Raw genomic sequence first — 21,984 nt, 5'->3', positions numbered from 1 at the left:
CGCGATCAAGAAAATAATCCAGAATTTGTAAAAATATGACGAATATTCTACTAAATATTCGGGAAATATTGCGAATTCCAATATTGCCCCCGCGGCTCATCACTAGTGTGGACTAGCACTGGAAAGCTGAGGAGCACTGAGGGGCCCCTTCCACATACATACACTGAAGAGAAAATAATATATTTTTTTTCTTTTTGAAAAAACCATAAGCCTGGTTTAATAGGATTAATCTTGCTGACAGGTGCTGTTTAACCGCCTCCAGACTGCATAACGCACGGATGCGTTCGGGAGGCGGTCGATTCATTCCTCCTGGACGCATCCATGCGTCATCTCGCAAGAGGCGAGACTTCCTGTGAACGCGCGAACACAGACGCGTGCGTTCACAGGATCGGAAGGTAAGAGACAGGATCTACAGCCTGCCAGCGGCGATCGTTCGCTGGCAGGCTGTAGATGCGATTTTTTTAACCTCTAACAGGTATATTAGATGCTGTTTTGATAACAGCGTATAATATACCTGCTACCTGGTCCTCTGGTGGTCCCTTTTGCTGGGATCGACCACCAGAGGACACAGTAGCACCAACCACCACTACACTACACTACACCCCCCCTGTCACTTATTAACCCCTTATGAACCCCTGATCACCCAATATAGACTCCCTGATCACCCCCCTGTCATTGATCACCCCCCTGTAAGGCTCCATTCAGATGTCCGTATGTGTTTTACGGATCCACGCATCCATGGATTGGATCCGCAAAACACATACGGACGTCTGAATGGAGCCTTACAGGGGGGTGATCAATGACAGGAGGGTGATCACCCCATATACACTCCCTGATCACCCCCTGTCATTGATCACTCCCCTGTAAGGCTCCATTCAGAGGTCCGTATGTGTTTTGCAGATCCACGCATCCATGGATCGGATCCGCAAAACACATACAGACGTCTGAATGGAGCCTTACAGGGGGGTGATCAATGACAGGGTGGTGATCACCCCATATAGACTCCCTGATCACCCCCCTGTCATCGATCACCCCCCTGTAAGGCTCCATTCAGAATTTTTTTTGGCACAAGTTAGCGGAAATAGATTTTTAATTTTATTATTATTATTTTTTTTTCTTACAAAGTCTCATATTCCACTAACTTGTGTCAAAAAATAAAATCTCACCATACCCCTCACGGAATCCAAATGCGTAAAATTTTTTAGACATTTATATTCCAGACTTCTTCTCACGCTTTAGGGCCCCTAAAATGCCAGGGCAGTATAAATACCCCACATGTGACCCCATTTCGGAAAGAAGACACCCCAAGGTATTCCGTGAGGGGCATATTAAGTCCATGAAAGATTTAAATTTTTGTCCCAAGTTAGCAGAAAGGGAGACTTTGTGAGAAAAAACAAAAAAAAATCAATTTCTGCTAACTTGTGCCAAAAAAATAATAATTCTATGAACTCGCCATGCCCCTCATTGAATACCTTGGGGTGTCTTCTTTCCAAAATGGGGTCACAAGTGGGGTATTTATACTGCCCTGGCTTTTTAGGGGCCCTAAAGCGTGAGAAGAAGTCTGGGATCCTGTCACCACCAGACATCTGAGAAGCTCTGACAGACGTTCTTCAGAACCTCCTGCTTGAGGTTCCTTTTGTTTTGCTTTTGTTTTCTCATCTCGTTAGCCTCTCTCAGCTGTCATGTAGTTGCACTGATTGCATCCCTTTAAAGCCCTTCCCATACTGCATCACTTCGCGGTTTATACAACTTCCTGGAGTGTGTGCATGCTGGATGCTACTACTGAGTCTTCTACAGATAAGTTTGTTCATTCATTTGTATTTTCCTGTTTGCTGGATCCTAGGTGACCCTGACTCCCAGTTCTCTAAAGCCAAAACTGCTTTCCCTCACTTCCCATACACACTTGCTGTAGCCAGCAGCTACCTGCCAGCCAATCAAATTTGATTACTGAGAGACACGCCTCCTCACTCTGAAGCCTAATGCAGGTATGTAGTGTGAAGTACTGCCCCTCCGTCTTCCTGTCTTCTTAGCCAGAGACAGACAAGCTATAGCAACTGTCTTTTAAAGGGGTTGTCCGGGTTCACCCAGGCAGCCCCTCTGATGTTAGCATCGGAGCATTTCATGCACCGATGCTCTCCTTCGCCCTGTGCTAGATCGCGCAGGGCAAGAGCTCTTTTATTTACAATACCACACTGCCAGGCAAAGGCTTCCACCCGGCAGTGTGTTCGGTGACATCACCAGCTCTGATGGGTGGGCTTTAGCGCTGCCCTTGCCGTTTTACAGGCTAGGGCAGCGCTAAAGCCCTGCCCATCAGTGCAGGTGACGTCACCGGGCTCACTGCTGGGTGGAAGCCTCCATCTGGCAGCCCCATGGAGAGCCCGGTACGTTACCAGAACTCCACAAAATGCCTTTGCCCTGACCAATTTAGAGCAGGGCGAAGGAGAGCATCGGAGCATGAACTGCTCCGATGCTCAAGTCAGGGGGGCTGTCTGGGTGAAAATGGGGATATGTCCGGGTTCAGCTCTGAACATGGACAACCCCTTTAAGGGAGCAGTGATAAGGGACAGAGGACATTAATAAAGGCTGTTACTATAAGGTAATAACAGATCTTTTGGCAATCATTGACAGACTAACTCAGGTATACATGCCTAGCTCTAATAAACTAGCAAATAAAATATGACAGTTATCCTTTAACAAAATCGTTAATTTCTAACGATAATTTGTTTTCCCTTAGTCCTAACAGCAGCACAGATGGGGTTAACTGCCCCCCGTGGACTGGTAGGAACGGAGGAATTTTTAATGAGCCCAAAGAATAACCAATGAAAGAACTCCAGCTCCCTTAAAGGGAGGGGTTTTCCCCCCAGCCCACCGTGTTTATAGAAAGAAAGTACTTAGGGCGGGAAAATTTGTGTGCTGCTGTTAGGACTAAGGGAAAACAAATTATCGTTAGAAATTAACGATTCCCTTAGGTCCTACCAGCAGCACAGATGGGGAGATAGCAAGAAGAATCCCCTAAGGAGGGTCCTCATGCCCGGCAGAAATAAGAACTGTCTTCCCAAAGGCCGAAAACTCTGCTACCTTAGCATCTATTCTATAATGAGAGATGAAGGTTTATTCAGAGCTCCAGGAAGCTGCCTTACAGATCAACTCTAGGGGGAGAAAACTTCTCTCCGCAACAGAGGTAGCTACGGCCCTAGTAGAATGGGCCCTCACAAACTCCGGAGGATCTAAGGATTGGGAGGTGAAAGCTTCCCTAATGGCTTCCTTGACCCAGCGACCAATAGTAGTTTTAGACACCTTACGGCCTTTAGAATTACCGGCAAACAGGATGAAGAGGGTCTCATCTATCCTGAACTCTCTGGATCTATCCACATAGATCTGGAGGCATCTCGAGATGTCCAGTGGATGTCTAACTGGAACATCAGAGGAGGAGGCGGAGAATAATACAGGTAGAGACATTACCTGGTTAATATTTTGAAAAGTTGGAACCTTAGGTCTAAAATAAGGTAGAAATTTCAAAAGAATTCTGTCCTGTAAGAAGATGGTATATGGATGTAAAGCGGAGAAAGCTTGCAGCTCAGAAATTCTTTTGACTGAAGTTATAGCCAGAAGGAAAACCACTTTAAGAGTTAAAAACTTAAAGCTTGCCTCCTCCAAAGGTTCAAAGGGGGGAGATGCTAACCACTGACAGGTCCCATTGGGGAACGGGTTTCAGTATTGTAGGCTTCAATCTTTCTGCTCCCTTAAGGAAGCGTTTGATGAGTGGGTCCCGAGAATATGGTCTGTTGAGACAGGCCGAGATGGCAAAGACTTGAACCTTCAGGGTAAATGGGGAAAGATCTCTGTCTAACCCATCCTGAAGGAACTGTAATATCGCAAGAAGGGGCGGATCTGCAGACGCCACTTGGTTGGAGCTACACCATGACGTGAAGATCCTCATGATCCGGGAGTAGGCCTTCTTGGTAGACTCTGCTCTGGAATGCGGCAGGGTTCTCAGGACCGACTCAGAGAGCCCATCCACTCTGGGAAGGGACTGATCAACCTCCAGGCTGTCAGGTTGAATCTGTGCAGATCTGGGCAGAGATGAGTGTCCCAAGACACCAGGGTCTGCTCTGGAGGGAGTCTCCAATATTGTCCCCGACTCATATGAATGAGCTGGGTAAACCAGGATCTCCTGGGCCAAAATGGTATGATGGCTATTACCGAGGCCTGATCCTGACGGATTTTCATCAATACCCTCGGAATCATGGAAAAGGGAGGGAAGAGAGGCCCATAGTCAGGAGGGTTTTGCCTCCTTGGTGGGTTTACGGAAGCATCTAGAAAATCTTCTAGACTGCCCCCCCCCCCCAATCTCTACGTCTGGCCTGCTGTCTGGATCTGCCTCAGCAATCTTGTCTACCCCTTGTCTACCCCAAGGGCTGTTGGGGGAGACTCTTTCCCTTTTTATCAGAGAGTCCCTCTATGATGGTGTCCAGTTCCGAACCGAATAAACGGTCCGGTTCGAAGGGGAGCCCACAGAGATTATATTTGGATGCGTTATCCACATTCCAGGGCTTTAGCCATAGACATCTCCTAGCAGCTGACACCAGAGCCATTGTCTTGGCTGCCAACTTCAGCTGTAGCTGGGACGTGTCACATAGGAAATCCATGGCCGGATTGACGGATTTAAATGCGGCCAGGATGTCGTCCCGGGAGACACTCTGGTCGACATCAGTCTGGATCTGGTTCAGCCTACAACGTAGGAAGGAAGAGACCTCGGTGGCTGCGATAGAAGTTGAGGCCGAAGCTGCAGCCGAGTAGCCCCTTCTCAGGGTGCACTCTGCCCTCCTATCTAGAGGGTCCTGCAGGCTAGACCCATCGTCCGCAGGAACCAGAGTGCGCCTGGACAATTTGGCTATAGCCATGTCCACCTTAGGAATGGAACCCCATGATTCCACTAAGGGTTTAGCCAACGGAAACATCAATTTAAACCTTTGGGTGAGGACTGGACCTTTTTCCGTTTTTTTCCATTCTGTGCGCATCACAGAAAGAAGGGTCTCATCCGCATTAAAGACCTGCTGAGTCCGGCAGACGGGATCGGAAGACTCCCCTATGTCAACATCATGGTCCCCCGACCTGATGGACTTGAATAACTTCTGTGTTTTTTCGGGTGGAAAAAAACATGAAGTTGATTCCTCATCATCAGAGGAAGATGATCCCGCAGAGAGGGGCATGGGTCTTTCAGTAGGGGCGGCAACCTCCATAGGAGTCTGGGAAGGACCTGGTAATCTCTCATTCAGTAGCCGTACGACACCCTTGATGGAGTCGTCCACATACGTCTTCGCCCACTGGTACATGTCTTGCATCGTAGGTTCTGTAGCGGTGCCAGAACGGCAACTGTCGCACCTGGAATAGGGGCAACTATCGTTTAGAGGCATGTTGCAGTCATAACAGGCCAGGTGTTTCCTTTTGGCCGCAGACTTTCGCTGCTGGTCTGACTCTCTAGGAGAAGCCATAGCTGAACCGAAAGAAAAAAATTAAAACATCCCTAAAAAACTAAGGGAGTTTAACACATTAGTTTACCGGCACGAACCAGAGAAGAAATTTAAGCACTTGAAATGTTAGAAGCTGAAGAAATTTCAGAAGATAGCAAAAAACTCTCAACTGAACACAGGATACTCTGAAACTAGCTTGTTAAAGCAGCACAACCAGAGACAGACTGAAGCTATCAGGGAGATTAAGAAGGGAAAAGCTCCACCCAGGGGAGGGGGCCCTGTAACAGACCCTCCCCCAGAAAGTCACTGCCACAGATATCTTGTTTTAAAAACCTTACTGTGGTAGAAAAGGAATACACTTTCCCTTTCTCTTGACCCCCCCCCCCCCCCCTGTGGGAACAGCCCAGGCTGGCATGATCTAGTTTGCTTTACTAAAAAAAGAAAACGCCGTCAGCCGAGAGACCGGAAGTGACGCCGCAGCCGGCTGCGCGTCACTTCCGGTCATGGCGGCGCCCATGCCACGCCGGAATCGGAGCGCAGCCGACACGTCCAGGAGGGGAGAGCACTCAGTGAGGCAAAGCATTAGCCCCAGGTATCGCTAACCCAAGCCAGCAAAAATGGGGGGAATCTCATAACAATAAAAATAAGCGCATTAAATAAGCGCCTAATCCTAAAAAGAAAAGAGACAAAGATGAACTCATAGAGTAAAACAGTCTCAAAATCCCAGAGAGGGAGAGACTTCGCCAGTCCACCTGTCCAAAGGACAGAAAAAAACATGGTGGGCTGGGGTCGAACCCCTCCCTTTAGGGGAGCTGGAGTTCTTTCATTGGTTATTCTTTGGGCTCATTAAAAATTCTGCCGGTCCTACCAGGCCATGGGGGGAAGTTAACCCCATCTGTGCTGCTGGTAGGACGTAAGGGAACTAATATTAGTCGGTGCAATACAGTCATCTTACCTACACATTGGCAAAGAGTAGCCAGAACGTGGCCAATGACAATTCTAGGCATTTGTGTGTCCACATGGAAGTGTCAAGATGAGTGTTTGAGCCGGGCGAAGGAAAGCCCCATCAATCTGGATCAGGTTTGTAGAAATCCATCCACCTACTGTACAAATAACCCCATTCAGATGGATGGAACAAATTTTCAGTCACAGGAATTTCCGAAACAAATCTGCCATGTAAGAACATAGGCAATGCATAGCCTCTATTAAACACCAGGGTCAAATGAGTACAGGGGTTTAGAATATGTTGGAGCTATACAAATGACCTACATAATATCTGCCATTTAGGTTCATTGGATTTGTGAATAGTCACAAAGACTCTTTTTTCAGTGCAAATAAAGAAGGAATTCTTGCAATGCAGTTCTGTTATGATGGAGGTAAATCCTGAGCTTTAGGGTATTTTCACACATGGCAGCTGAGACATAGACATTTCTGCAATGGTCCTAGTCAACCAAATAGGGTTTGTAGATATCCATGCACAAAGTACAGAAACAATCCTATTCAGGTGTATGGAATGAAGTTATCAGGTTCAGAAGTCTCTGCACCAAACCTGCCATGTGTGAACACAATCTTGTAGTTCACTATCCTATCTACTTCATCTCCATCATGAAGCAGAAGGTTGTAGCTTCCTTCACCTACAAATTGGACATAATTTGTTATATCATTTAAAAGTCCAATGGAGCAGCAATGGTACACGAGATAAGCTATTTTCTCCATATTTACTATATATTTAGACTAGAAATGAGCAGAGGAAGAAGGTTTTACACGTTCATAAAGATGGCCAAGATAAACCACTCAATTAATGGCCACGGGATGGTTGGAGGTGCACTTTGTTCTATATTGATTGCATTAAGAAATACAATATACAGATGTCTTACTCCGTAATATCCAGAAAGCAAAGCGGTTCAATAGTGTTTGGAAGCACAAAGGCAAAATCACAGCCACAATAAATTGAATTCATAATCTAGATGGATTGGCTTGTTTAGCACAACGTACCAGTTAGATGTCTTTACAAAGTCAAATTAAAGCGACAGTAGATGGAAAAGTAGGAAAAGCAGAATGCAATTAACGTCTAGCTTTACTGCAGCTATTTCCAAGCCACAGATTAACACGTGTATGTGTGTATATATTTATATATATTACACTGTATATATGTAAAATACCCTCCACCTGCTTACAGTTTAAACATTTTTTTTCTTTGCTTCATGGCAAATACAAATTCATCTTTGATATGCATTAATTATGAGACACTTTCCATATTAATTTTCAACAGAAGACAAAAATGTGGATATATTGGAAATATGGGGATATATATATACGTATACTGTATATGGGGAATATGTAGAACAGTGGTTCTCAGATCAGTTACTTATTTATTTTATTTTGGGGGGGGGGGGGGCAATTAATAGTGAAATGTATTTCACATGCGATAAATCATGTAAGGTCACACACCTTCAAGGCTGATCAAATGAAGGACATCAAGACAGAGGCTCCGATGGATACCATTAAAGAGGACCTTTGACTAGTCCTGACATTACCATAAAAATAGCTGGCAGGGTAGGGCATACTGAAGGCATGTGAGATCGCTTACTATTTTTCCTATGCGCTGCTCCGTTCCCCCGCTGTGCCCCCCGTTCTAGTTTTCCACCCTGTATGTAAATCCATACCATCGGTACAGGGAAGAAAAGACGGCCGTGTTTCTCAAGGGGTGTCTCCTTCTCCAATCGCAACGGAGAGTGTCACAGCCAGGGAGAAAAAAACTCACCTTTTTCTGTGACGATCTCCGCTGCGAATTTCCAGCTCACAGCCAGGGAGAAGGAGACACCCCTTGAGAAACACGGCCGTCTCCTCCTCCCTGTACCGATGGTATGGATTTACATATAGGGCGGGAAACCAGAATGGGGGGCACAGTGGGGGAACGGAGCAGCCCATAATAAAATAAGCGGTATCACATGCAATCAGTATGCCCTACACTGCCAGCAGTGGCATACATAGAGAACTAAGGGCCCCATAGCAAGGATTAAACCCCCCCCCCCCCCCCCACACACACACACACACACACACAGGACAGAAGGGTTTCTACCTAAACCCTTTTCTATGACCCCTGGGCCATTTTCCCTTTAGAAGGTAGAGTTCTGACCAGGTTTTCACCCCCAGTAGAAGAGGAGATAATCCCAACTAAGACTGGGTTCCCTCTTGCCCTGGGCCCCATAGCAGTTGGATGGTCTGCCGCTATGATAGTTACGCCCCTGCTTGCCAGCTATTTACATGATAATGTCAGGACCGGTGAAAGGTCCTCTTTAGAGTCAGCTGGGTCCTTTGGGCCCAATAGGCTCTGTTATGTAATGGATCCAGCACTGCTGTCATTTTATTTTCTTTTTTTCTACGATGGAACGCACATGTGAACCTAGCCTAAGACAGGTAGTATAATATCAGGGAATGCTTGATGTAAAAAATGAAAATCAGACATCATATAGGACAATACCATTCTAACAAGACTAGAACCAGCCCTGGGTTCAGAGATCTCCACATTCAGTACTCCAATTGCTCGGATAGATTATCTTCAGCCTGGAAGCACAGGGGTCCTTTCTGCTGCAGCTCTCTCCCTGTAACTGTCACAGAAGATATGGCTATTGGCAGTTGAAGATTTAAACTGAGCACGTTGGACCAGATCAGTGAGATGGACAAAGAACAAACAGCAGGTGGCGCTATACAAATGCATTTTATTGAATAGCTCACTGGTTATGCTACATGCAATTACAAAGGTATTCAGATCCAGATGCTGGTTTGTAAAATGTAGAATACGTTTCTTGACACAACCCCTTTAATAAAGGACGTATATCTGATGCCCAAGCAATTTTCTCAGGTATCAGTAAGGATCTGTTCATACCACAGCCATGGCTTCCATTCTTAATAAAACCATGATAGGTGTGTTGGATTTTTACTATTGGCTTCCTCCAGGTTCCAGTGGGGTCCATTAGATGGCAAGAATAGTGCCCCAGACTACATTATGCTTGCTGTTAAAACACTGGAACCTGGAAGGAACAGAAGACAACTCCTCTGTGATAAGAAACTAAGTTATAGGTCATCATATTATCTTATCTCCTCATCACATATCCACTTCCTTTAGTTTATCAAGGTGAAATCATCAATTTGTAATTTAACTGTAATAAAATAGTAATGCAGAAATTTTCTGTAACGTCTCAATGTGTAGGTCTTGTAATAATCCCTATATACCTTCCTACAGGACCCAATGTACCATGTCAGGGATTTCAGCTATACGTACTGAGCACACTTCTGCCCAACAATGTAAAGTGCTTGGTTCAGCTGCAGTACATGGTGGTTGTTTCCAGATGACTGGGTACATTGAAATATGTGATGACTAGCAGCTTCCTAAGCAGACACTGATGAGCTTTGAGTTCTATTGTCCTGCACTATTTGGAGTCTGCCTCTGCCAGGGTATAAATTCTGGGTCATACAGTATCTCCGACAACAAGCCTTGTAGCTCCAGCAAGGATCACCTCCATCAGGTAAGAAACAGTTACTACTAAGCACGTGGAACATTTAGAGTTGGTAGGAACAGTATGGTGAAACACTTGGACAGTCCGTAAAACTTATGTGGTCCATCCAGCCTTCTTAGCTGATGGTCATCACCTTAGTAAAGTGCATTGGATTGAAAATATCACTTTATAAAATATACTACTGTTAATAATAGTTTATTAATCGGCATACAATAAATGTGTCATGTGCGCCTCACTTACAGTCTTATTTTTATTCCAGTTTTAGAACTCCAGCTTCAAAATGTCTCAGACACCTAAAGCAGCTGCTGCTGCTGCCAGCCAAGGCACTGATACCAAGGAAAAGGGGACCCCTGCTCCAGTTCCCGTTCCTATAACCAAGCCCTCTAAATCTGGTGAAACTAGCCTGGGAACCTTCAAGGTCAGACTGTCCTAAAACAGGAAACTAAACGCAGTGGCATGCCTAATGTGTTTGGCACCCAGGGCGGGTCCTTTCTATGGCACCCTCCCCCCAATACTTTTTTAAAAAAATGTACCCCCTCACAGTAGTATTGCCCTCATTGTACAACCTTCACAGTAGTTTTGTACAGATGTGTGCCCCCTCACAGTAGTTATGCCCACATTGTGCCCCCTCACAGCATTTATGCACTCTCTGTGCCCCTTCACAGTTGTAATGCCCTCTTTGTGCCCCCTTCATAGTAATAATCCCCATTGTGTCCCCTTCATAGTAATAAGCCCTATTGTGCCCCTATTATAGTAATAATGCCCACTGTGCCCCCTTCATAGTAATAATGCCCATTGTGCTCCCTTCACAGTAATAATGCCCACTGTGCTAGTAATGCCCTCTGTGCCCCTTCCATAGTAGAAATCACCATTGTGCCCCCTTCACAGTAATAATGCCCACTGTGCCCCCTTCATTGTAGTAATGCCCTCTGGCTCTGTGCCCCCTCCATAGTAGAAATGCCCATTGTGCCCCCTTCACATTAGTAATGCTCTCTGTGCACCCTCCATAGTAGAAATGCCTCTGTGCCCCCTCCATAGTAATAAAGACCTCTGTGCCCCCTCAATAGTAATAAAGACCTCTGTGCCCCCTCAATAGTAATAAAGACCTCTGTGCCCCCTCCATAGTAATAAAGTCCTTTGTACCCCGTCCATAGTAATAAAGTCCTCCGTGCCCCCTCCATAGTAATAAAGACCTCTGTGCCCCCTCCATAGTAATAAAGTGCTCTGTGCCCCCTCCATAGTAATAAAGTCCTCTGTGCCCCCTTCATAGTAATAAAGACCTCTGTGCCCCCTCCATCGTAATAAAGTCCTCTGTGCCCCCTCCATAGTAATAAAGTCCTCTGTGCCCCCTCCATAGTAATAAAGTCCTTTGTGCCACCTCCATAGTAATAAAGACCTCTGTGCCCCCTTTATAGTAGTAAAAACCTCTGTGCCCCCTCCATAGTAATAAAGTCCTCTGTGCCCCTTCATAGTAATAAAGAGCTCTGTGCCCCCTCCATCGTAATAAAGTCCTCTGTGCCCCCTCCATAGTAATAAAGTCCTCTGTGCCTCCTCCACAGTAATAAAGCCCTCTGTGCCCCCTCCATAGTAATAAAGCCCTCTGTGCCCCCTCCATAGTAATATAGACCACTGTGCCCCCTCCATAGTAATAAAGTCCTCTGTGCCTCCTCCACAGTAATAAAGCCCTCTGTGCCCCCTCCACAGTAATAAAGCCCTCTGTGCCCCCTCCATAGTAATAAAGCCCTCTGTGCCCCCTCCATAGTAATAAAGTCCTCTGTGCCCCCTCCACAGTAATAAAGCCCTCTGTGCCCCCTCCATAGTAATAAAGCCCTCTGTGCCCCCTCCATAGTAATAAAGTCCTCTGTGCCCCCTCTATATAAAAAAAAAACCACAAAAAAAAACACAGTAACCACTCACCTTGTCCCGTTTCTGAGGCTCGCATACCTCTTCCCTGCAGACACAGGTCGCTCTGCTACACTGTGTGGGCAGAGCTTATGCAGATTTCCCAGCTGCAGGCTCTGCCCACACAGGCTGGCAGCGCGATCCGTGTCTGCAGGCTGAATGGTGGAGCGGAGAGAGCGCCGCAGGCCTGAAGGAGGAGAGGAGCGCGGGGAGCTGAGCTGTGAGTGACAGGACCGCAGCTCCCAGCGCTCCAGCAATGAGCTCTTCCTTCTGTATTGATGGAAGCGCTCATTGCTTCTGGCACATCCCCTGAGATCCGATACCTGGGGCAGACCACGCCCCCTTCCTTAGTACGCCACTGACTAAAGGTTCCAATATGTACACGTAAATATGTTACTGACATGGATTTTGTTTCATCACTTGTAATTTAGGTGCTGTTCACACTACACCAAGAGTCATGACAGATTTTATGGACTCTGATCCTATTGATTCGGGATGAGTCTGTAAGGTTTCCATTTTGAAAAGAATAGCAATACTGAAAAGTGAATAGAGCTTTACATTGATTTACTTACAGATATATCATAAATGTTTCAAAATCTTTAGCAAATAATAATAATTATAATAAATGATAGTATAGAGAAGCTGTTAAGTTGCCTTCATCCCAACAAACAATATGTCCCAATATTTTGATGCTTAACGTGTACTTAAACCTTGGAATATACTTTATTAAAAACTAATCTTGCTGCCATAAAAATTAATATTTCTAATATTTTTTTCCCCACTATTTGCTTATGAAACAGGCACCTGAAGTTCAGGGGCCTATCGCACTTTAGAATCTGTACTCCCATATAGTGCTGTGTATGGGACTACGGATTCCGCTTCGGCCGCACTGAGCATCACTGGTGCTTTCTGTTAAAGCGCTGCTCTGATAAAACCTTGCAGAGCATATCTATGCCAAGCTTTAGCAGAGCGGGCACAGTCAGGAGCAGCAATGTGCTATGTGAGCTCCTGCCTGCCCCCGCATGCTCCCCTCTGCTGAAGCCTTGTGCTATGGAAAGCTTTAGCAGATCGCAGCAAGCGGGCACAGACATATACCACATTGACGGCCCTGCCTGTGCCCGCTGTGCTAAAGCCTGGCATAGATATGCTATGCAAAGTTTTAGTAGAGCAGAGCTTTTACAGGCAGGAGCAGTTGTGCTTTGGCCCCTATAGCACTCAGTTTGGCCGAAGCGGAATCTGTAGTCCCATACACAGCACTATATGCGAGTACAGATTCTAATGTGAGATAGGCCCCTGAACTTCAGGTGCCTATTTGGCAAGGAAATAGTGAAAAAAAAATAAAGCACATTACAAAGAGTCATTTTAGGGCAGATAGATTAGTTTTTAATAAAGTATATTCCAAGGTCTAGGTACACTTTAATAAGTTTTCCACAAGTTCAACATTATTGGCCTATCCTCAGGTTAGGTCATCAATATCCGATCAGCTGTTTAAAGAAACCGTGGTGCTTCGATGAGGGTTGGAGCCACTTCCTAGGCCAATGCTGTCATGTTCATTGGTCACATGGCCTATATACAGCTCAGTCCCATTCAAGTGAATAGGCCTGAGCTGCAAGTCCAAGCAGAGCTGCTATACAATGCAAAGCACTGTGCTTGGTATGCTGTGAGGGGGCCGAAGAGCTCATCGGAACGCCTTGGCCTCTTTAAACAGCTGATCAGCAGGAGTGCCAAGAGTTGGACTCCCACCATTCAGATATTGATAGGCCATCAATACTGAGCTCCCAGAACAACCCTTTAATATTTAGACATAAATATGTAGACATACAGTACTGTCCCCAAAATGTACTCTCAAATTCTTGCCCAAGATGTAGTGCAAGCATTAAACATGTCAGGTGGATATTTCAATCACCTTGGTTCAAAATGGTAACCCTCAAGATGTATTTATGAAGACATTTGAAAGGTGTTAGCCATAAGAAAAGCAAAGAAGAAGGACATGTTTCACTAAATCCCACATTAACAACTTTCCAACATCTCAAACCATGTAGCTCTGCTGACATTAACAACCTCTTCCATAGGTGCAAAACTTGTAAGGAAACCGCAGCACTCATTTGTCCTCTGTATTCCAAAATGTATTCACCAACTTAGTGCGACGTTTCGACCGTTATGGTCTTTTTCAAGCCTTGAAAAGGGCCATAACGGTCGAAACATCACACTAAAATGGTCAATAAATTTTGGAATACAGAGGACAAGTGAGTGCTGCGGTTTCCTTACAAGTTTTGCGTATAGCTGGGGGAGCTTCAGACTGGCGCTCAACACAGTTGGCACCACCACTAAAACGTTCTGCATACTTATCTTTTTATCGTTGTGCTGCTACACCTTTCCTTTTTTCTCTTCCATAGGTGATCATCTTTGAACAGGAAAACTTCCAAGGAAGACACATGGAGCTTCTGAATGAGTGTGTGAACCTCGGGGAGCGAGGCTTTGACAGAGTACGCAGCGTTATTGTCGACTCTGGACCGTAAGTGCTAAAAGCTCAAGCTGACATCCCCCCCTTCATTTACCAAGTGCTGATAACAGTATTGTCCATAACTGACATCTATTTTTACATTATTTTTATCATCTTTTTAAATTTTCCAATAACCAAAGAAACAGTGATCAACAATAGATATGACACAAGAAGACTTGAATACTTAAACAGCCTTATTTATCAAAAACTGACCTTGTTCCCTTGGCAGCCAATCACAGAGCAGTTTTAATTTCTTACACTGCACAGGAAAAATAAAAGCTGCATTGTGATTGGCTCTCATGGGCAACAACGTAAGAACCGTTTTTTGTCTGGGATTTGGCACTAATTCCAAAAACAAGCCGGACCCCTGCCTGGTCCCATTAAAGTCAAGTGGGTTCTGGTAGGCTGTTCCTCTGCTGAATAGTTTTAACGCTAGAGTACATTTAACCTTAGTGTCGATAAATGGAGTCCAAAGTGTTTTGGAAATGATCATGCACCACGTACTGGCTAAATAAGTATTTGTGCCAATGCAGTGCCCTTTCTAAAAAGTATTGGATATGATGGGGGGCATTTATCAAGGCCTTTGCGCCAGTTTTGTGGCATCAAAAAGCAGCACATTTTTGTAAAGTTATTATTTGTGCAATAACTTTTAAAAAAAAATTGAAAAAAGAAAAATTGTCTATTGCAACTTTTAAACTTTAGTTTTTTTAATGACATTCACACCATTTATGCCATAAATTGGCATTAAAGGGAACCTGTCACCGGGATTTTGTGTATAGAGCTGAGGACATGGGTTGCTAGATGGCCGCTAGCACATCCACAATACCCAGTCCCCATAGCTCTGTGTGCTTTTATTGTGTAAAAAAACTGATTTCATACATATGCAAATTAACCTTAGATGAGTCCTGTCCCTGAGACGAGTCACGGACAGGGCTCATCTCAGGTTAATTTGCATATGTATGAAATCTTTTTTTAACACAATAAAAGCACACAGAGCTATGGGGACTGGGTATTGTGGATGTGCTAGCGGCCATCTAGCAACCCATGTCCTCAGCTCTATACACAAAATCCCGGTGACAGGTTACCTTTAAGTATAGTACAAATATATGTGTGCACATAAGTGGAGTAGATTTAGTAATTAATCATTTAGTAGTGCTACTAATTTACTAATTCATTATAAAAAATATAAAGCCTCATTCACATGTCAGTGTTCGGTCAGTGATTTTGAGCTAAAAACAGGTGCGGCTCTAAACACAGAACAGGTGCAGATCTTTCCCTTATACCTTATGTCTGTGGAGGCGCCAGTCCTGATTTTGGCTCACAATCACTGATGGAAATCACTGACCAAACACTGACTTGTGATTCAGGCTTAAGACATGGTGTAGGTTCTACCGCGTGCCACATTTGTTAACAAGGCATGCATAATGTTTTTTTAATTCCCTCTTAAAGGGGTTGTGCCAATTTACGGTAATTTTTTTTTTTTTTAAGTATAATTCAGTATGAAAAACTAGTTACGTTTGTCATTTATTTTCTGTTACAAAAATGCTCCAGTTGTGTGTTATTCCATTCACTCTATTATAATGGTGGCCCCTGGTGTTTACTCTGTAAAGAGGTGGTCGCAAATGCCCAGTTCCTTCCTTCAGCTGCCACCAGCCATATCTAAAGTTAGAAGCTGTGGCAGTTACAGGGAGAGAGCTACAGAAAGGACAGGCTCTCTGACCTTTCATAGGGAGAGAGCTGCAGCACAAAGGACACCCCTGAGCTGTGTTAGGGAGAGAGCTGCAACATAAAGGACACATCCCCTGAAAAAGTATATGCTTCCTGAGCTGCCAGCCTGAAGAGAATCTATCAGAGCAATTGAAGCAATGCATGAGATGATCTCTGGTTCCATCTGAAATACAGAGCTGGTTCTAGTTTGTCATGTACTAAATGATTCTGATTTTAATCAATCAGCCATAATATTTTTAATTTTACCTTAAAAAAATGGAACATGTGAAAGCACACTGATATAAGCAACAAAAAAAAAATGTTATCTTAAAATTCCAAACCCGAATCACCTTCACAGCACAGTATGATATATATATATATATATATATATATATATATATATATAATATAAAATTTGCACTCTACAATATGTTTTATTAGCCCTTTTGGGCTCAAGAAGAATTATAGCTGCTCAGAATTAGATCATATTTTGTGTTAAGCCTTTGAATGACTAAGATTAATATATCTCACTCTCCTGGTGATCTTTTGTTATTATCCCCATCTCATGTTCAATGGTAGCAAGTTGGAAATATTATAGGTACCTTATAGAAATTTCTTAGCTGGCGCCAAAGGCTAATGCTCAGCTTAAAGAAAATTGGAAGAGACAGTGCCAGCGCAGGATGTCCATGGCTGATTTATGAGTAGCAGTCTAGGCCATGAATATGACACTTGAAAATAAGTGAAAAATGTAGGTAGCAATAAACTCCCACATCTTCCCCTGGCAAGAATGATTACACGGGTTTGTTTATACACAGTAAAATATATTGAAATGTATATAGCGTATATATGATTTATTAGCCCGAGAGGATGATTCAGGCCTGTGCATCCACGCACCTGAATAAATACTTCTTATTGTGAATGGGAAATATATTACAAATATTCAGATAGGATACAGAGGACGTACTAACAAATGAAAGGCTACAATTTGTATCCATATTGTAGTCAATACATACAAGGAGGTGTCAGAGAGATCAGAATATATGTGGGATGGGCTCTAGTGAAGAAAGATTTCCTGAAATTAGATGAGGAACATTTGTCCATCTTCACAGTGCTCTATCTTAAGAAATTTGTGAAAATGCACATATCATTAATGGATACTGTCTCTTGAAATATTCCTGCTCAATGATTTTCTTTCCCTTGTGTTTTGGGTTTTACCATTTATTGTCACTTCACTGAATGTTATACATTTAAAGAAGCACTATAGATTTTTTTAGTTTCATTTTTTTCTCATTTCCCCGGTTGTAAACTACATGAATAGGTTAGTGCAGTCAATCGTCTTACAGCTGCTTTATTGCAAGATTGTCAGCTCCGATTCGGGTCTGCTATTACATCATGTGACCTGCATTCTGACTACTGGACTCCCACAGCATCTGTTATGTGGATTGGAAGTCAGTCTCTCTACGGATTCCTATAGGAACCACATTAAGGCTCTCATATGACTTCCAGTCTACACAGCAGACACTGTCAGACTTTGGGTCACACAATGTGACAGCAGACTCGAACCCACAGCTAATAATACTGCAATAATGCAGCCGAGAAGATAATCACATGGTCACATAATGTAACAGCTGACCCGAATATGAGCTCTGATTTGCCCATTAAAATGACTGTACTTCTCTATCCCTGAAGTAGTTTATAAAAGGGGACAACCATAAAAAACTCTAAGAGTGCTTCTTTAAATGGGTAGTTCACCTCCCTGCACATTTTTTACAGACCCCCATTGGGCGAACCCGTAGAGGGAATTATACTTACCCGATCCATGCTGGTGGGTTCTGACTCCATCCCTGCCCCATCTGCTCTGTCGGTCCTGGGTCTCCCTGCATCAATATCCTGTTTGATGGCAGGTTATGTGACTGCTGTGGCCAGTCACCCATGTGGCACGTCATGAGCCAGATCGGTGACACGGCCTCAATCCGGATGCTGATGTGGGGGGACCCGGGACCTGCAGAGCCAGCAGGACAGCAATGGAGTCAGAACCCATCAGTGGGAATCAGGTACGTATGACCACCGCTGGCATTTCCGCAACACTGTGGGGTCTGTAGAAAACCCCTTTTAAACGTCATGAATGTAGCACTTAGAATAGGGCTACACTGAGACACTGGTCGCAGCTGGATTTCTTGCGACTGCCGTGGCGATCCCATTAATTTCTATGGAATAACCAGTGCTCTGTGATCCTGGCAGCGACAGTGTCGCCGTGAAGTCTTAAAGGGGTTGTGCAAATGTTTCAATTTAGCTCCTATCCATAAGTTATTGGTGGGGGTCCCAGCGGTTAGACCTCCACTGATTAGTTATCCCCTATACTGTGGATAGGGGATAACTTGAATACTTGGCCAGCCACTTTAATAGATGGATTCATCCAAAAGATACACTTGAGTAAGAGATTTACTAGTCTGACATTTCTTACATAGACTTTATTCTTATTATTTTCACTTTTCTCTCCCACTGTTGTCATTGTGTGTTTTGTGGTGCTTTTTGATGTTGTTCTGTTGTTTGTCATGTAACATGTGGACTCCACGTACACATCTTCTCAGCTGGGTTGCTTACGAGCAGTCCAACTTCCGTGGCGAGATGTTTATCTTGGAGAAGGGCGAGTATCCTCGTTGGGATACCTGGTCTAGCAGCCATAGGAGCGACTGCTTCGTGTCCCTACGCCCCATCCGAATGGTACGTTTCAGACATTTCCACATCCATACATTACCCTCAAACAAGATTAGCATTGAGTTAGCTGTAGCTGCTATGGGGCTTATAGAATACGGTTTGTCTTATACCTTCTTCCAAAATGGGGGGTGTAGACCTGAGCAAAGCTCTTCCTCTCCTTAGGCCATACCTTAGTGATCGAGATTGACCCGATAGTTTTATCCCCCTTTTTATACAACTAATGAGAAAGGGGATGGGATGAGCAAAAGCCAAGCCATCCTATACTGGGTCAGTCATATAAACCTACACCAGGAAGGGGCTTATTTAGATTTTTTTATATATTGATGTATATGTACTTTGTTAAACATGTAAAAGGCCTTGTAGGAGGACGGTCCTCTCAAAGAAGATGCCAATATACACAGAAGATAGTGGAATTGAAAATCTGTGATAGATAAACAGATGGTTATCCAAAACCAAGTAATCTGTTCAATGGAAACATATCAGTACTTAAAGGGGTTGTGTTACTTCAGCAAATGGCATTTATCATGTAGAGAAAATTAATACAAGGCACTTACTAATGTATTGTGATTGTCCATATTGCCTCCATTGCTGGCTGGTTTCATTTTTCCATCACATTATACACTGCTTGTTTCCATGGTTATGACCACTCTGTAATCCAGCAGCAGTGGCTGTGTTTGCACACTGTAGGAAAAGGTGCCGGCCTCTATGGTGGACGAGACCGCAGGAACGCATACAGGCTGGAGCTTTTTCCTATAGTGTGCAAGCACGGCCACCTATTCTGGATACAAGCAGTGTATAATGTGATGGAAAAATGAATCAAGCCAGCAAAGGAACAATATAGACAATCACAATACATTATTAAGTGGCTGGTAATAACTTTCTCTACATGATAAAGGCCATTTGCTGAAGTGAAACAACCCCTTTAAGATGTCATTTATAATTTTGCTGAAATTCTTTACGCTTCAAAGACATTAAGAGTGAGCAGGTTTTAAGGAGGCATTTTCTAAATCCTGTTATAAACAAAAGAAGTTGTCAAAATTTAGTATCTGAGCCAAGAAAAGTATGCAACTCTTAAGCAAGATTTCTGTGGTATTTACATACAGCCTTAAGCCTGAGAATGGTTATTTTCTTGCCAGATTTACGTCTCTCCTCAGCATTTTGAAGGTTCAATTTATTTTCAGCTGGTATCTTTCTTTCCACCGTTATTATGGATTGTTAAGGACAAAGCACAGTATTCTGGACGCAGTTGCAGCTGAACTCTGAAAAAATAAGTTTATTCTGGTGGAGTGTCTTTGTCTACAGCTGTTTTTACAGCCTGTTGTTGGCTCCAGCTGCCCATTCAACCAGTTCATGAGAGTAAGGCTATGTTCAGAATCAAATCAGTGTGAAGTCATAGGATGTGAGCCAAACACTGGCCAAGCACTTAATGGCAGATTCCTAGCTAAATCTAATCATTCACCGATGGGAAAAACATTTCCCTTAAATAAGAAAACAGTAACCAGCGAAACAATGATTTTTAAGGTTGCTTCAAATTTGACAAGTGATTAGTGTTTGTTGTAGAAGAAAATTACTTGATAACCATGAGAAGGTGATGAAAATGCTTTAGCCTTGATGCTTTTTTATATACACCTTGTACAGTATTTTTCAGGAAGTGGAATATAACAACCATATAGACAGTGTCATTGCTAAGTCTTGTAAATTGTATATTTTCTGCACATCTGCAGGATAGTCAAGAACATAAAATCTCCTTGTTCGAATCCGCCGACTTCAAGGGCAACAAGATGGAAATCATTGAGGATGACGTGCCCAGCCTGTGGGCCTATGGATTCTGTGACCGCGTGGGAAGCGTAAAAGTTCCTAGTGGAACGTAAGTCATGCGCATGCTAAGTGGACTATAAAAGGACTATACTATAGACAATGGGGGTCATGTACTAACATTCTACAGCAGTTTTGAAAGTGCAATTTCCATTTTTACACTTTTCCAAAAAGTAGGTGGGATATAGACTCATTTGACAACACTGTACCAGAAAACTGGTGCACATTATACCAGATATGTACTCCAACTTTTAGCAGCACAGCTCCCCAGACCTACTTAGCAGCTATTCCCAAGGGCCTGTTCTCTTCATCTGCAACCTATAGGATAGACCACACACACATAACACAGAGCAAAAGGACATTTTAACCCCTTATGCAGTTGGCCGCTGGTGAACTTCACAACCACTTCACTTTTTCTTTTCATAACTCTCCAGGAAATATAATAACAATCTTTGCGTTTTGCTTTGATACAGTTGGGTCGGATACCAGTATCCTGGATACAGAGGCTACCAATACCTGTTCGAAACATGCGATTACAAACATTGGAATGAATGGAGTGCCTTCCAGCCCCAGATCCAGTCTATACGTCGTATCAGAGACATGCAGTGGCATCAGAAGGGATGTTTTCTTATCCCCACCTCTGCCACCATCACCAAGTGAACATACCAGATGTCCCCAGCTTGACAGAGAACCTTTAGGAATCTTTCTTGCAAATTGACCTCATCACCATTTTTTTAAAGGACTCTGTCAATTAATTTGTTGTATATTGCACATTTCATGGATGTACTACTTTATGATGCAAATAAACACAGTTTCTGAGGTATACGGTCTTATAAGTCAAAACGATGCACCCTTTCAGGCCCACTGCTCTACAGAGAATCACATAGCTAATATGTGCCTATGTTTTTGATGCAAATTATTAGTGAACTATAGAACTACACACACACTGTGTCATTGTCACCTGTAATATATAAAGGTCATTTAAGAACTTCTGCCTTCAATTTTTAGTTACCAATGGTTTCGACAGATGAATAAAATTTAGTGGCCAAATGATATATTTCAGTCAGTAATCACTTCCTTAAAGCAGCCCTCTGGTTCAAGAAAAAATGCACAATTACTAGGAAAAGAAGAAAACTCTTAAATGGTGCCTGCTTTTCATGTTTTTAGTTGCAGATCCGGTAACTATTGGGCTCCTTTTTGATGGCCGTACCACATCTCCACTTCACCCAAGACACTTCCTACTACGTCCATCTCTGCTCTTGGATTGGCCATCACTGTTCATGTGAGCAGTGCTGGCCAATCCAAAGGCAGCAGGAAGTGTCTTGTACTGTATACATCAGGCAGT

The 21,984-nt window shown here is 43.7% G+C and overlaps 1 protein-coding gene across 1 annotated transcript; it reads left to right on the top strand.

Annotated features, from left to right (window-relative positions):
* The first annotated feature begins 9,879 nt into the window (after window positions 1–9,879).
* Window positions 9,880–21,441, top strand: CRYBB1 (crystallin beta B1). The gene is made up of 6 exons (XM_044288916.1): window positions 9,880–10,003; window positions 10,254–10,412; window positions 14,293–14,411; window positions 18,698–18,830; window positions 20,549–20,691; window positions 21,113–21,441. Exons 2-6 carry the CDS (start codon window positions 10,275–10,277, stop codon window positions 21,297–21,299), a joined length of 720 nt encoding a protein of 239 aa, XP_044144851.1. The 5' UTR covers window positions 9,880–10,003; window positions 10,254–10,274; the 3' UTR covers window positions 21,300–21,441.
* The last annotated feature ends 543 nt before the right edge of the window (window positions 21,442–21,984 follow it).

This window comes from Bufo gargarizans, chromosome 1 (assembly GCF_014858855.1).
Source record: "Bufo gargarizans isolate SCDJY-AF-19 chromosome 1, ASM1485885v1, whole genome shotgun sequence".
Taxonomy (NCBI): Eukaryota; Metazoa; Chordata; class Amphibia; order Anura; family Bufonidae; genus Bufo; species Bufo gargarizans.
This window is presented reverse-complemented; position numbering and strand designations above follow the sequence as displayed.

What these genes read in the sequence shown, in the direction of transcription:
- CRYBB1 (XM_044288916.1), top strand. Translation starts at nt 10,275, where the DNA reads ATGTCTCAGACACCTAAAGCAGCTGCTGCTGCTGCCAGCCAAGGCACT. An exon ending in CTAGCCTGGGAACCTTCAAG is followed by an intron (nt 10,413 to 14,292) that starts GTCAGACTGTCC and finishes TCTCTTCCATAG; the next exon opens with GTGATCATCTTTGAACAGGA. An exon ending in GTTATTGTCGACTCTGGACC is followed by an intron (nt 14,412 to 18,697) that starts GTAAGTGCTAAA and finishes ACATCTTCTCAG; the next exon opens with CTGGGTTGCTTACGAGCAGT.